At 39.2% G+C, this 16,531-nt stretch overlaps 1 protein-coding gene across 3 annotated transcripts in view; it reads left to right on the forward strand.

The window, feature by feature from the left end:
- ANKS1B (ankyrin repeat and sterile alpha motif domain containing 1B) overlaps nt 1-16,531 on the forward strand; it is a gene marked incomplete at both ends in the record, with an annotated part of 434,431 nt that overhangs the window by 367,132 nt on the left and 50,768 nt on the right. For all 3 annotated transcript variants that reach the window (XM_080342173.1, XM_080342174.1, XM_080342175.1), the window contains one exon: nt 13,537-13,644. In XM_080342173.1, the coding sequence (XP_080198299.1) occupies nt 13,537-13,644 (108 nt within the window). The remainder of the gene's footprint in view (nt 1-13,536; nt 13,645-16,531) is intronic.

A 16,531-nucleotide genomic window follows, 5' to 3' on the forward strand; every position in this document is an offset into this window, starting at 1 on the left:
GCAACCTGTGCCAGTGTTTCACCACCCTCATTGTAAAAAGTTTCTTCCTTCTGTCTAGCCTGAATCTCCCCTCCTTTAGTTTAAAATCATTACCCCTTGTCCTATCATAACACAACTTGCTAGAAAGTCTTTCCCCATCTTTCTTACAGGCCCCTTTTAAGTACTGAAAGGCTGCAACAAGGTCTCCCTGGAGCTTTCTCTTCTCCAGGCTGAACAATCCCAACTCTCTCAGCCTGTCGTCATAGCAGAGCTATTCCATCCCTCTGATCATTTCTGTGGCCTCCTCTGGCCCCTCTCTGAGGGCTCCAGAGCTGTACACAGGACTCCAGGTGGGGTCTCACCAGAGCAGAGCAGAGGGGCAGAATCACCTCCCTCAACCTGCTGGCCACACTTCTTTTGATGCCGCCCAAGGTACAATTGGCCTTCTGAGCTGCAAGTGCACGTTGCTGGCTCATGTCCAATCTTTCATCCACCAGTACCCCCAGGTACTTCTCGGTGGGGCTGCTCTCAATCCCTTCATCCCCCAGCCAGTATTTTATAGTTAGGACTTAGTTGTAGCTCATGCCATCTCTCGCCTTTTTTTTTTTTTTTTTTTTTTTTTGTGATTTGCACATGGTGCTTTGTCACTTATTGGCTTTCACCTTTGCTCCCTAACCACTGATACAGAGGAATCCCTGGTCTGTGCAAGGTCTCAGCCAAGTTGGTCTGCAGCACAAATGTAGACTCTTTAAAGGTGTTCATTGCCGCCTGTGTCCCGGTGACAAAGCACATGGTGATGTGTTCAGCGTGACCCCGAGCAGCGCTGGTTTGTGAAGCAGCTACGAGCGGGAAGGGCACTCTGGAGTGATGACAGGGAAATGGGGTGTTAAAGCGTCCTGCTGTGCTTCAGACTCCTCCAGTATTCAAGAAGAGACTGGACAATGCCCTCACACACATGGTGTGAACTGTGGAGCTGTCCTGTGCAGGGACAGCGGTTGGACTCGATTATCCTTGTGGGTCCCTTCCAACTCAGGACATTCTGTGATGAGCATGCTGGTTTTGAACCAGCACATCTGCATCAGTCTCCAGAGGGCTCTTACTAGAAGAGAGCTGTTTCCTAGGAGCACATTTCGCAATTTCAGGATGTGAGTGCACCATGCTCTGCTCTCTCTGTTTGCCGAACTGAAATAGAGATTTTTTTATTATTATTATTATTATTATTTTTAATCTCCTGGGCAGCTAGGGAGCACCAGTACATTTAGTGTTTTCTTTTAAAATATTTCGTTAACTTTACGTATCATTCTAAATCTTCAGTCGTGAAGAATCTGGAGAATATTTCCCCATCTGTCCGTGCTGCACTTTGATGGGAAAACTTGGCTGTGTTGCTCTCATGCTGGTTCTGTCCTCTGGGCTCATGGCCAGGGTGGGCACCGAGTCCTGGGGGCTCAGTGAGAACATCAGCACTTTGTGAACTCCTTTTGAGAGGTATTGATTCAGAAAAGATCAGCAGTACCTATCTCTGACCAAATTAGGGTAAAACACAGAATGGGTTTTTGAAAATTAAGAAATTGCCTGCAGCTAAGTAAGCTCGTTGTATGTGGTACAGCAACATAACATTTCAAAAGCGTATTTTAACCTTTTCCTTAAGTATTTTGCATTCCTACTGCTGAAGTAACAGTCTCATTTACTTTCAATTCTGTGCAGAAATTTGGTTTACTTAGGCTGTTGAGTATCTGTGAGAACTCTGAGGAGAAAATATGAACACGAATCATGAATGGAAAAATATTTTATGATTCAAAGGTTCATATTACAGCAGAAACAAGTAAGTTTAAATGTCAAGGTTCTTAAAATGAAAAAAGTCGTACAGTTTTGTGGATGCAGATCTGGATCACAAATACAGGAAGAATTAAAAAAACCCACATAAATGAGATTTGTACTTGAACAGTAGAGTTTCTAAAAGTATACTTAACTAACAGTGACTAAAATTAGGCTTACATATTCATTTGAAAAGCCCAAAATGTTGGTTAATTCTTTAGTATAACTCAGAAATACATTTTAAGTCTAAGTAAGATATGTGAAGATATCCCAAATGGCTTGATAATAGAACATAGCAAATATGTAAGTTGCATTATCATCTAATTGTCTGTAATAAGAGGGTTTTTTTCTCTTTTCTTGTTATTCATATAAATGTACTCTTCTGATTCATTATTAATCATAGTTCATGTGGTGATTTGGTGTAAAATGTTCATGACAGGATTTCTTATATTACAGTGAGTTAATGTGATCTGTACTGTAGTGCACCTTGGTAACAAGACGATGTAGAAACTTATTTGGCTTCACAATAATACTGCTGGCTATTATACCTAGTACTATAAATCAATAGATATAAATACACATACAAGCTAATGTCTTTTCTGCTTTAACATTTCAAGCTCTAGCAAAATTAAAGCTTGGCAAACTTGTCATCTTGAGCAAATGTGGATTTTCATGGTGCTGTTTCTGATCTGAAGGGTGATTATTTAACACTGTAGTAACATTTGTACAGTAGGATTAAAATAGAGTATGATCTTCATAACACACAAATGGGCTGAATCAGTTATATAAGATTTAACTGAAGAAATGTGAATTGATTTATTTTGGAAGTACAGATTGCATGAGAGAATATAACAAGCTCTGAGTGTATTACCAAAGGGTAGTACTGAGGAAATAATCTGGGCAGGAACTACTGGATATTTGGTTGAACATCAGTCAATAGGAGAGTGAAATAGGGATGTTGTGTATACCAATAGGAGGAGTGTGTATAAATACTTGTAGATTTCTGTCCCCTGGTATGGTTCCCTTTATGTTTCAGCTGAGGTAATGTGTTTATACGTTGGATTCTTTATGTCTAGTTAAAAGAAATTTAGGAGCCAGAGTTATTCTTGGTAGAAGAGTTTTGCAAAATTGCATGTATGTTATGATAAAAGACTTGCAAAAGAAAGGAAAACTGTTCTTTCTTCTGTTTTATATTATTTATTTTTAAAGTAAAAATTTTATGATTTTGTATTGTTTTTTAGATGAGGGGAAGAGGGATTGTTTTCTTTTTTTCTGCTCATGTTGTACATTAGAAATCACAGTTTTTCTCAACTGGAAAACCAATAACCAGATAGCAGTGTAATGAGCATGTTCAATCTAGGGTGAACATGACTGAGGACAATTATAACTTTCTGCCATCATGTAAGTGAATGTTACAAGGGAGATAATGAGACAATTTAGGTTAAAAATTAATAAAAACATAATTCAAGAATAAGAATGGTTAATTATTAGATTAAGGATATTTGCTAAATTACAATATTTAGAATTATAAAGAGGCATGGCTAGACATTGAGGAGATTCTTGACAACATTAAGAGTGGATTTAGAATCACTATAGGTGTGATTCAGGGCTTCTGACTTCTCATAGCCTGGAGTCACTGTCCTGCAGTCAGCTGAATGCACAAGTCTGAGAAGTTGTTTTGGTTTCGTGCAGGTCCGAAAATCATGTAACACTGCAAAATAAGGACTGGTGGTGTTATTGCTACTGATGGGAAAGCATGGAATGAACTCTCTGGCACTGTCTTTCCTTCTTTTGACTTTATTGCATGGGTTGATTTGGTCTAAGGTAAACCACAAGAAAGGCAAAGCCTGAGCTGTGGAGATTAGGTTTATCCTGTTTTTGACACTCCCTTTAAAGTGAACTTTCCTTTTTCAAGAACTTTTGATAAGGATGAAGAAAAGAGAAAGAGCAGAGGTGAAGAAAACATGCTACACTGCCCTGTATGAGGGTCCTGTGCAGTCCTTCTCACTGAGAAAATTCAAATAGAATTTATAGCAAGAAATCCTTTCCCATGATAACGCATTCACTGGTGGATTTTGCCAGAACACTTCATTAATAATGGATCTACCCAAACTGTGGAATTCAAAAAGATACACACATCTATATTCTTTTTAATTTATAAAATAATTTTAAGGACAAGAAGTTTGAGATGACCAAAGCTCTGCTGGTTTTCACTGTTAGCGTGAAGTTCAGTTTATCTGGGTTTTAACGGTAGTACAAAATCAGCTTCCTGTTTGGAGAGCTCTTGAGTACAGTTTGCCCACTTGCTTTGTTCTAATTTGGTTATGTACAAAAATGTTTCTTCCTTAAGACAGACTAATGTTGAATGTTTAATGAAGGAATACGCACAAGAAGATGTGTATGATCTGAACGGCCTTGCAGTTTCAATTTATTTCAAATCATGCAGACAATAATCTTTTATGTTGGAATTTATCGTGTTGCTCAAAGCCACGAGAGAACTTACTTGAGCTATTGACAGATGAATGTTTTTGCCTCTTTATTTGTATCCTTTTGTAACCCCACTTTTTGATGGTGTTCCTTCCCGCTCTTACCTCAAGGCATGAAAGAAAAAGATATTTTGAGAAATGCTTTTGCTGTCCCCTTGCTGCCCCTGGCAGAGTTAATCCAGCCATCCTGCTGTGCTCATAGAGCCTGTTCTCTCCCACCCACGGCGCTTCCTCCTCACAGATTAAGAGTCAAAGTACAGCATGATGCCGGCTCTGCCTGTGATGTATCATCCTGCTCGGCCATGGTGGCCATTGCCTTTTTTTTAAGATAGTAGTAGCATTGCTACAGTTGTGGCAGCATAAAGGATATAAGTGAAGCAAGGATATAAGGGACAACTAATAGCTTTTTTTTTTTTCTAAAGCCATATCATGAAGTTGGAAAATGAATGAGATTTGGGGTTCACCGTTTGACAAGCAACTTCACAATCCAAACCAAATGTAGGTTAGACAAAATTGCTCTTAATTTATTTTAATTATGCTCATCAATTAGACTACATGAAAGTAGTAGACTACAGTAGACTACTACAGCTGCAGTTGAGATGAATTGGTAGCTTTTACATATGTAGTAACTTCTTCATCTGGTGTTAAAGGATGAGATTGATAAAGGTGGAGGGGGCTGTGGAGTAGGACTGGTATAATGTATTTAAAGCTGTTTTCTTCCAGAACCTGTAGTAATTGTTTTAATTACTTTAATTAAGTAATTGTTTAATGAGGAGGGATTGCAAACCAGGATAGTATAAGACAACTGGGAAAATAAGTTGATGGAGGATTTTTGTATTTGTTATTTTTATGCCAAGATTGTATGTCATGCCATAACCTATACTGAGGTTATTGATAATTCAAAGTTTATTATTTTGGGGAATGTCCTTGATGAAAGAAAAGTTATTAAACTGGTCAGCTGGCTGTTGCTGCAGAGTAGGTAGAGCAATAATTGAGGGCCCTCTTTATGTCATGTAGTGTATATGTAGGTGTAGATTTCCTGTAAGGTAATGAAAACAAGATCTTGATAGAGGTGACATGGACAGTGTAACACATGGTACCTAAAATAGGGTCAATGTTGCCTATACTAGTGCATCACAAAATGTGCTTTACTTCATCCAGTATGCCAAACGCTGTCAAAGCAGTGTGGCCAAGGCTAAGCAGCCACTCTGCAGTAGGGTGAATCCACACTGATTACTGATAAGACAGAAACAGTTATGAGAAGAAAAACATTTTTCATTACACGACTACCCTGTTTGTTCCAGTCCTCAGGGGAAAAATGGCAGACACCTGCCAGACAAAATAGAAAACTAAGTTTGGTAACTGCTGAATACTATAAAGCATACACTCATAGACCATGGTTTCTGTTAAAACTTTGGCTTTAGGCTTCTTTACAGATTTTTTGGTTACGCTAGCCGTTCTCTTCTTTTGGGTGGTCCAGTGTGAGAGAAGCTGAGGTTTCACCGTGGTGGATGCATCTCATGTATGACTTGCACCACTGTGAGCACAAGCAGGTGCTGAAGAGATCCATCCTGGGTCATACTTTCATGCCCATTTTTTTGTGCCTGTTGGCTCTTCTGTGGTCTAATAAGAAAGCAGATGAGAAGCTGGCAGTACAGAGAACTGCTCCCTGCCCACCTCCTTGGTCCGTTTTTATGGTGGATGGCACCCCTGGAATGCGATCCCTGGGCGGTCACTGCCGCAGCTGCTGCTGCTCTGCAGCCCAGCACCCCTCCTTGTCAGACCAAACACTGGTATTTTCTTCTGCAGATTGTTTTTCTTTTAAGGAAGCATTCACATGTAGTTTTCACAAGACCTGTAGGACAATTCACCTATACTTTAGCAGCACACTGGGATGAGTTGTGTCCTTAGCATCACTCTCTCAGTCCATACTAGTGGAGTATAGACATTGCCAGTGCTGGCCCTTGTATCAAAGGCTACAAACACTTTTCACGCTTTTATCTTTACAATTCTTTTACAGCACTTCTCTTAAAAAAAAAATGGATAAATATTAATGCTAGCAGTAGGACAGTAATTCATTATCAAGCTTGTAACTCTGGGATGTTTAATGCTCTACAGTATAAGGGTATTCTGGATTGCTATGTGAACTGCCCCGTAGCACAGCCTGAATATAATCCATAGGTAGCTTCTGTGCATCCATCTGGCTTCAACTAGATATTCAAGGGTGGAGCCGATGCTTTTAATGTGAATGGTTTACAATTAAAAAAAAAATACTAAACTGAAGATAATACAATAAGGTCTTCATACATACAGCTGATAACTTGCAAATATACGAGGAAATGGAATGTGTCCTGAATAACAACATTTGTTCTGGTCCTTGGTAGAGGTTCTCCTGTCCAGTATTTGGCTTTTCTATCTGTACATTGAAGACATTCTTTCTGCAATTGTCATGTATCTACAAGCTGTTGATTATTGCAAAAAATGCATAGAAGGACCTCCATTAAATTCTAGTATTGGAAGGAGATATTTAACACCACCTTAGGTGTTAAATAATATATTAGTTAGTTAGTTAGTATATCTAATATACTAACATTTGTATAATTAACTGATATTATTATCACATGTCAGAGCTTACCTTCTAATGTCTGCATTGGTTTTAACTGTGAGCTAGAGTCATCTGCATTTTCACTCCAAGCAGCGAATGGCTGTTTGCTGCTTCTGGTATTATGGAAAGGTTCCTCACTGTGTGTTATTAGAAAGCTTCAGTGTGTAAAGGAAGTTATTTATTTAGTAGACGAATAACCTGTTCTTTAAAGGGACTTGAATGTTGGGTTTTTTTTTTCTTTTTGCTTGGAATTAAGTCCATGATGAAATTGAATCAAGATCAGAAAAAGGATCGGTTCTAGAGCTGATTTTCTATGGAGATTTGTATTTTATCTCCTATTTCTTGTTACACTAGCTGTATTTCACGCTTGTGTACAGTTTAATGTGCTTTGCTGATAATTGCATATTAAAAAATAGATAAATAAATGATTAGCTCATTATGAAATGTGTTGTAGTACCAGTAACTTTAATTATAATTTATCTGCTATGTAAGTAATCCTGCAAAATATTGTGGGATAACATATTTGTATTGCAATTACTCATAGCGCTATATGATTAACATGAAGACCTCAAGGATGTTGGCCAGGAATGATACTGGAATGATGATTAAGGGAGTGGAGCATCTCCCTTATGAGGAAAGGCTGAGGGAGCTGGGGCTCTTTAGCTTGGAGAAGAGGAGACTGAGGAGTGACTTCATTAATCTTTACAGACATATAAAGGGTGAGTGTCACAAGGATGGAGCCAGGCTCTTCTTGGCGACAGCCAATGGTAGGACAAGGGGTAATGGGTACAAACTGGAACACAAGAGGTTCCACTTAAATTTGAGAAGAAACTTCTCAGTGAGGGCGACAGAGCACTGGAACAGGCTGCCCAGGGGAGTTGTGGAGTCTGCTACTCTGGAGACATTCAAAACCCACCTGGACACATTCCTGTGTAACCTCATCCAGGTGTTCCTGCTCCGGCAGGGGAATTGGACTAGATATTTCGAAGTCCTTTCCAATCCCTGACATTCTGTGATTCTGTGATTCCTGGTCTCTGTGACAACACATTTTCCAAATCTGATCTGCACCAGTGACTAAACCCATCATTACCTCAACACACAGGTGGAAATGCAAGTCACTAGCAGAGGGAGCAGTAGAAGAGGTCTGTCCTCTCAGTTGGGACTCAATTTGCAAATTTATTCCAGCTTTCAAGGTGCTCAATACTTTTTCCACTTGCTACCTGTGAAAACAGAAGGAATTTTTTCAGTTTATCTACAGACTTGCTTTCTGATTGCTGTTTTTCACATAAATAATATTTTAAGCCTTGTCTCTTAGAAGAGGTAATCATTATTGTAATAATCTTTGTGTTTGTATGTATAATAGACATTTAGGGATTCTGATTTATAGGTTTTTGAGCCTCATGTAATACAAATGCACATATGTAATATTTGTCATTACATCTGAGGCTTGCAAAATTATTAAATTGCGATTTTTTTATTTTACTTTTTTATTTTAAGTCCATGTATTTAACTTGTTTTGAATTTAAATCAATGTTTTTAAAAACTGGTTCAGCATGTAGCCTGAGACACATCCTAAGGAGGTGGAGTGGCTAGGTCTCACTATTGGCCAGGTCTTATTTCATTGTATTTTCCTGATGTTTATTAACTTTTTTCTTTTCACTGAAATATTAAGATTTATCAATTACAAGCATAAAATCGTGATTTTGTGGGTTTTTTTTTTATCTTTAGTGGAGCCATAAGTACCAGCACCTGATATTTTCAGAGAATTCTTAAGCTAATGAGAATTTGAAAAACAGTTTAGTGAAAAAAAATGGCTTGTCTGGCAAAGTCAGGTGAAAAGTTCCCACAGCCTGGGTGGTACCAAAGGGTGTCCTGAGGACTTCTGCAACAAATAAGAAATCCTCACATGCCTGAATCTGATCTGGGATGTCAATGGCTGAACGGCGTTATAATACCTCTGCTCTGGCTGCAAGCTGATCGGCAGCTCAGAGGAGTGTTAGCAACCCAGGATTCAAATTACCTTTACTTGGAGAAGACTTTTGGCCTCTGACTTCTCAGTAGCATTAAAGTGAAGAGCCACAACTAACTTGTAGATTTGAGGCGGGGGGGATAACAAACAGATGTCAGTTCCTCGTGATAATGTATAGAAATGGGACTTACAAGGCAGTCATCTATCTCTGTGAAATGCTGTCACCAAGACAACTGAGAACTGTTTCCAGTTAGATAATTAATTCAGGGGGATAATGGTGCATATTTCATATCATTATGATATGAAATCATAAGTCTCTTGCAAGTTGCTTCATATGCCTAATAAACAATCGCCTCCATTGCGGTTGGGGAAACCAGAGAAGTCTTGCATCGAGCAGAATTGCAGCACGTCTCTGATCACCTCCTTCAGAGCTTCTCTGTTTTCATGAGCCGATGCTTTGCTGGCTGTGCAGGACTGTACGGGGAAAATCCCCGCACTGTTAAAAATGGCAAGGGTTTGTGATAATTTAAGGTTGGAAGGACTCAGCGTTTGCAGTCAGGATGAGAAAGAGCATAACGTATCACTATGTGAAAAAGTGCAACAGAATATTAATATGGTTTGAACTGAATTTGGCTGTGTCTGGTATTGATAAACCACTGGGCATCCAATATTGCAGCTGACTCAGGCAAATTTGTCTTTCAAAATGTGCCAGTTATTACACCATATAATCTTGGTGTGTATATGGGATATGGAGCTCTTTCAACTTTGGTGTTTTTTTTTTGGTAACTATTGGTCACTGACAGCAGTTCCATGGGTAGGATTTGCAAAATTTTGGACAACTGTCCATGCTGGAAATTTATATAGCAACTGTATTTAATCCACTCTCAAATATTCAGTTAAACCAGTCATGATGGTCAGGTGAGCTGTACTGGTCAGTCTGGGCTTGCTGCCTGCTTATACTGGGCACTGCTGTGTTTTAGGATTAGCCCTGTGGGGCAGCATTGTGGCAGGAAAGTGATATGTATTAATATATTCTTCACCTGCAATTCCAGAAAACCTGGAGTTAATTCCAATATGACCAGCAGTAAAATGGTTAATAAAATAGAATTTAGCTAGTGTTTCAGGCTTTTTACATAGAGACATAGGAATGTCACAGCTTGCTAGGTTGTATTTACCATTTTTTTTACTGAAATTCTGAAGTATTACTAGTACTACTCTGATCACTCTTTGGTTTTCCACTTCGTAGCTAGTTCCTGGTGTCTGATTGCCACCGCATGTTTAGTCCAGACTGCTATTTGCACTATTATGGTACTAATTTTACCCCATACAGGAACTTTCCAGATTATTCCAAAAGAAAGCTAACTGATGTCTTAAATTTCAGCAAGCTTTATAATACCCATTTTTAAAAAAATGAAGAATAATTATAAAAATACAGTATTGGATCATATTCAATCAGAAAAAAAGATCAGGCAGAAGAATGTTGCAGAAATAACGCTCAGTTTTAGATGGAATAATGTGTTAATTCCAGCATCTGCACATATATAGTCATCAGGGAGCTACTGGGCTACATATGTTTGGTTTTTAAAACATCTGTCAACTAAGTCAGAAATCTGAATGCAAAGTGTTGCATTGGTTGCATTTGTGGCTTTCTTACATTTCCTAGTGGAATTCCATTTTGTATGCTAATCATTGGAGAATATGGAGGTAAAAATAGGATTAAATTTGTGTGCATGTATCATTTCTTTGGACAAATGACTTATCCGTTCTCCTTCAGTTGTATTACAACTTCGAATATAAGAAAATATATGAGATGGAGTTGCATTATTGTTGTCGTGGGTATGCTATTGTTGGTGTGGAAAGAGGCATGTCATTTACATGCGCTTTTTTGTCCCAGTAACAAAACAGCAGGTTGCGGAGGGCCTTAAGCTACTCTTAACAGTTTCATGACATATTGTAGCTGATTCCTGCAGCCACACTGCAAAACTCATTTCATTGTCATATATGAAGTAGGCTACAATCCATTTGTCAAAATGCTTCACTGCATAGCACTTAGGCGCATTGTATTGATTGTCCTTATAGTTCAGTGTTAATATGTTCACTTTTACCTGGTATATAGAAAATATTCATGGGGAACTAACTTGCGGTCTAGGTAAGTGCCAGACTTTGAAAGGTTATTTGATACACAGTGTTAAGGTATTTCTAAAATACTGCTTTAGGGAACTTTACCATTGCACACTGTTGACCTATATTCATGATATTTGACATTTTTGATAAATACTGTCAAGGACAATCCATCACAGAGCAAGTTTTTAGAATTTCAATGTGTTTGTTAAACTCAGAACTCAAATACAGCAGTGTTTCAGAAGATAGGTTTTCCATGTAGGAAAATTACTAGGGTGTCCATTTCCAGAAGAACACAGCTGTCTTCATTTAACAGAGAGTGGTCCAGATGAGACTGGGTACATCTGCCCATTGGCTGAGGACCATATATTTCTGCAAGTTGCATCTTTAAATCCCTACCACTTCAGATTTGGGGTGACCACCATTTTAGCAGAAAAACAAAATGTGGAATAAGCATAGCAGTGTTTACGGAGTTCAAAGATCTGTGTTGCTTTCAAATTGAGCGCAGTTGTTGAAATAATATAACCATTTAGACCCGTCTGCTGATCTCTTACGTGTAAAGTCCCTCGAGACTCGTGTCCTTTTCCCTCCTGTTGTTGAACAGCTCTGTGAAGTCTAAGAGAATTGCTCTGTGATATAGCTAATAAGGCAGTCAGAGAATTGCTTTGTGATGTAGGCTAATAAGGCAGTCAAGGCACTGAGAAGCTCGAAACAACCTAGGAACTATAGCTTGACTTGAAAATCTCTGGGTAAATGCTCTCAATGACAGGGAAGCATTATGAAAGAATAAAGTTCACTGAAATGCGTTACCTGAGTAATGCTTAAAGCAGCTGTAGTTAATTCACGTGTTTCATATAGCTAAATACGGAGATAAACTGTGCGCCCTTCTGTTCAGCATTCAGTGTAAACTGAATACATAACGAAGTCTCCTGCATGCCTCCGGCATTTTTGCGTGTGCTGTGCTTTCTCAGCTTCACTCGTGCTTCTCCAGATTTAGACTAATGGGGGAGCACAGAGCCAGGCCTGTGGGGCTCTGCAGACTGGGCCTGCTGCTGGGCTGCAGGCTCTGCAACAACCCTGTCAGCAGCCTCTCGGAGGAAGACCTTGCTTCATGTCAAAGCCCATCACTTTGTAGTTGTGAGCAAACAACATGTTCTAGATGTTCAATGGTATCAGATAGCACGGAGACATCCAACAGAGGAAGTGTGTGCAACTTCATGTGGCCATGGATAGGCAGGAGTTCACTCACCAAAATAAATGCAGCATGTTGCTGTACCATATCGTGAGGTATTTGGATCTATAAGATGCTTTGGGAGAGTTGTTGGGGTTTGAGGGTTTTGTTTGTTTGTTCTCATGAATGGTAGCTCTTAGTTGTACTGCTTAAACTGAGGTAGTTGTTCGCTTAAGAGGTAGCATTTTCAGGGTTTTTTGGGGACTATTACTTTTTCTAGGTTGAGTGAGAAGTTCCTCTTGACGGAAGGGTGTTGACACACGGTGGTCCTAAATATAGTGGGAAGTACTGTCTTCTGAAAGGGAATGGAGGCAGCTCTGGTATATGGAACTGTATCTACAGTCTGGAAGAGTTATGTGAGGACACTGCTGTTTGCAGAGCAGAGGCTTGCATCTACAATTTTGGCTGTTTTATACTTTGAAGCCATTGTAGCCATTAAAGAATAGCATCAAAATATGACTTCTGTTCCACTAGTGCTTAAGTTTCCAACTTTCTGCTTCTGACCTCTCTGTTCTCCTGAGAGTGCTGGTGATTTTGTGTATAGTAGGAGCATGGAGAGATATAAATGGGGAGCAGTAAATTTGGAAAACGTTTTTGGAAGTGTTCTTGGAGTTTGGACAAGCACAAGGTATTTGAACTTGTCCATTGATGGTCATGTTTGTGTGCAGCAGAGATTATTTTTTTTTTCCATTGCGTCTGGTAATAGTAATAGATCTTCAGGACAAAATTTGTTTGTCCTGTGTTTCTTATGCAAGGATGATTCTACACAATAATGCAAACTGTTATGTCATTCGGAGATTACCCGTGAAAGGCATGGTGAATAGATTTGAAGTGATAACATTTATTAATTGTGCAGTTCCTTTTCTCCCATCTTGCCCCCTCTAAGCATTTTCTGGCTGTTCCTCACTCTCTTCCTGATTCCTCCCATTCCTGTGAATACCTTTAATCCTCATCATTCATCGTTTGCCTGCGCTTCTACATTTCTTTCTCCAGTCTCCTCTTCCTCTTCCCTTGGTTTTACTCCCGCTCTGCTGCCTTCTTGTTTCATTTTCCTTTCCTCCTGACTCATTTCTGAGCCTATTTTTTTTCTGTTTTCCAAATCTATACCTGCTTAGTTTTTTTTTCCTTTGTTTTATAGGATTTTTCCTCTGATCTTTCCTCTCACTTTCTTTGCTGATTATTTGCTTCACACTGCTCTCTGTCTGCTTAACCTGTGTAGTGGACTAACTTGTTAAAAGGTTTAAAGAGAAAATGGCTTCACTCTGAATGGATCTTCCTTTAGTCATTGCAATGTGGTCTTTTTAATGAGATATCTTTGCTATTTTTTCAGGTCTTAAAAATTAGCTTGATTGGCCACCGGAAGCGTGTTCTGGCATCTTTGGGAGACAGGCTTCACGAAGATCCTCCTCAGAAACCACCTCGGTCAATAACCCTCAGGGTGAGTCCCCAGGAAAATTTGTTTATGTTTCTCAAAAATTCAGCAAGTGTTTCATAACATTCGTGTGAAAACAATTGCTGCTTTGAGTGGGATTCAACTCACTTCAGGAGTTTACAGTGTAGACATCTTAGGCTGACCCTCTCAGTTACACCTCCCTGTATAGCCAGCAGAGATAGATTGACATTTTTACAGGGTGATTCATCTGACCTGTTTCAGATGTCTACCTTAGGATAAGTAGTATCTTAGAAATACCAGCTTATCTTCTTTGCTCAAGAAACTAGCTCAGGACCAGGTATGTGCAAGCTGTGTGTCTACATTTGCCCACAGGAATCTCAGCCTAGGCTATCAATATTGCAGAAGGAGAACTATCATTTTTCTTTCATGTTTTCAAATGCTTGTACTTTTCAGACATACGGTTTATGCTTTCTTTAAGGAAAACCTCTTGAAATTGTCGAGACAGAAATGCTATTAAAATGTTTGTGTATCAGAAGTTTGTCATGTTGTTAATTTTCAGTTGCATTCCCACTTTCAGAAACCTTGTTGCAATATCCCTGGGGTTTTTCCACACTTGACCAGATTTAATCTCCTCTCATTAAACCATCTTCACTCAGTTTCTCCAATCCAATGCCTTTGCTTCCTTGCTGTCTATTACCCTTACAGAGTTGTGGTCTGATGATCCACTCCTACTGTGTTCTCTCCAAGGGAGTTCATATCAACACTTTTTATTTTGATATTTTAGGTCACACCTTTTGCATTTGATTGGATCTGATTATTTTCATGGGGCTGCATTTCTGAGTGGAGTCTCATTTGGGACTAAATTTCCAAATGTCAGAGAGTGTCGATGCTCACAAGTTAAATTTCCTAGTGTAAAGAGAAAAAGAGAAAGACAGAATGAGGGCTTATTTTTACATACACCTACAATTTCTGTGACCAGCCTGTTTTCACCCTGCTTATTTTCAAATGCCACATATTTCTCCTCCTCAAATTCAGCCTGTTCCTAATACTGTGTTAAAAAAGGTCTCATAGGTCTATAATATCCTGCTTTAAGGCACATTGCATAAATGTGCAGATATTTTTCTTTGATATTTGATGTATTATGTGAATGATTTCCTGATGCATGGCAGGTGTTAAAACACTCCTGGGAAAGAGGAATCGTTTGAAAGTTGCATGTTATTGCTCAATACTTTCAGTGCTCTGGACTGGAGAATTAGTTCCTCTTCAACTGGTGAGAAAGTTTCCACAGCCCGTGTTATTGGTTAGGACTGTATATTCTCTGTTAATAGTGAAGAGAAAACTGGATGTCCTCCATCTGTAGTCAGAGTGATAAAAAGTAGTCTGCTGCTCCACAGCCAGAGCTACTGATGCGGGCAAATGCTAAATGTCGTTCATCACCTCATGGTATTGGAGTCTTCACAGAGAATCCTAAAGAGGAGGACATGAGTTTTGATTAAGGTTTTCTATCCCATCAGCTGTTACTATGCCCTTTCACATGAAACGAGGACATAGTGTTTTGTGTGTAGTTTGCAATATTTTTTAGCTTGAAAATTGGTTTAGATAAAGTATCTGCAGCTACTGGAAGGTTTATTTATATCTGTTAGAAAAGATAGTTTAAAGACTCTACCTTTAAGGTTGCAAGGTCGACCTAAGCATGGCTAACACTTGATCTTTTTTAACTCTTTTTGTATTGTCTTTTAAAATATTTCAAAGTAAAAAATTGTTAAATAATGAGGAAAAGCATCAAACATAAAATTTTCCACAAAATATATTATTGCCAAAATAACTGTGTACTACGGAAAAGTTATTTTGATTTCAAAGCCATATATTTGAAAGTTAGAAAATGCTGGATCTCAGGTTACTTATGCCATCTGGCTTTCCTTCCTTGAATGTGTTACAGTCTTTAATTACAGGACCAGTATCCATATTGATAGAACCCCATCCTCACCTGGTCAGCATGGGAAGCTGGAATTTAAACTTGAGGAATGGCAATTTACACTGAAAATTTGAAGAAGCATTGCAATAATAATGATGGTTTAAGACAAGAAAGCCTTTGCTAGAGAGGATTCTTCCTTTATGAACTGTTAGACAAATATCTGCTGGGCACAAGGTGCACCTCAGCAGCCTGGGGAGAGATCTCTTAAGCTCCTTTCCAGCCCTGACCTGTGTGGTTCCAGCTTTATGTGACCAGCAAGACTGAAAGGTGGGGATGAAGCAGGTTTTGATAGTGAAATATTTGCTCAGGCATCCCTGCAGGGCACGTATCCATGCACTCACAACAGGTTGGAAACATGACATGAATACCTGGTGACTAACTGCAGCGTGGGACTGAGTATGTGATAGCACCTGCACGGGCATCCATGCAGAGTGTAAAGGAGATGAGAATGTGGGTATGGAGTGAGGGAGAGGAATGAAGAAAGAACGGGAGGGGGACTCATGATTAAAGGAATAGATGTAGCTATGTAAATACAGATTTACACCTGCTTTTGCCCCGGAGCCCTTGGATAACGCTTGCTAAGTTATTTAGGTAATTGCCTCATAAACAGTCACTAATTGTATGTCACTGACATTCTGGAGTCTCGAGTCTGATTTACGCAAGTGCTGAGCACACAATGCTGCAAATTAGATCACTAGAAGTGGAGTTTTGAATACAAGCACTTGGAAAATCAGGCAATAGTTATTGTAATTGGGCATCCAAAATGACTGATATTCTTTTAACCTCTGTCGGTGTGTCTCAGGTCCCCCACCTCTGCTGAAGTGGTGATAAGATGCCAGAACTCACAGGGTGTGGTGAAAATAAATTGATTGATGTTCATAAAGCACTTAGGAGCGTCATGAAAATGCCAATATTAGTCATCCTCTCTTCAGAGCAGGATTTGAATAGAGTTTAGGG

The sequence above is a fragment of the Nesoenas mayeri genome (genome assembly GCF_963082525.1).
Source record: "Nesoenas mayeri genome assembly, chromosome: 1".
Taxonomy (NCBI): Eukaryota; Metazoa; Chordata; class Aves; order Columbiformes; family Columbidae; genus Nesoenas; species Nesoenas mayeri.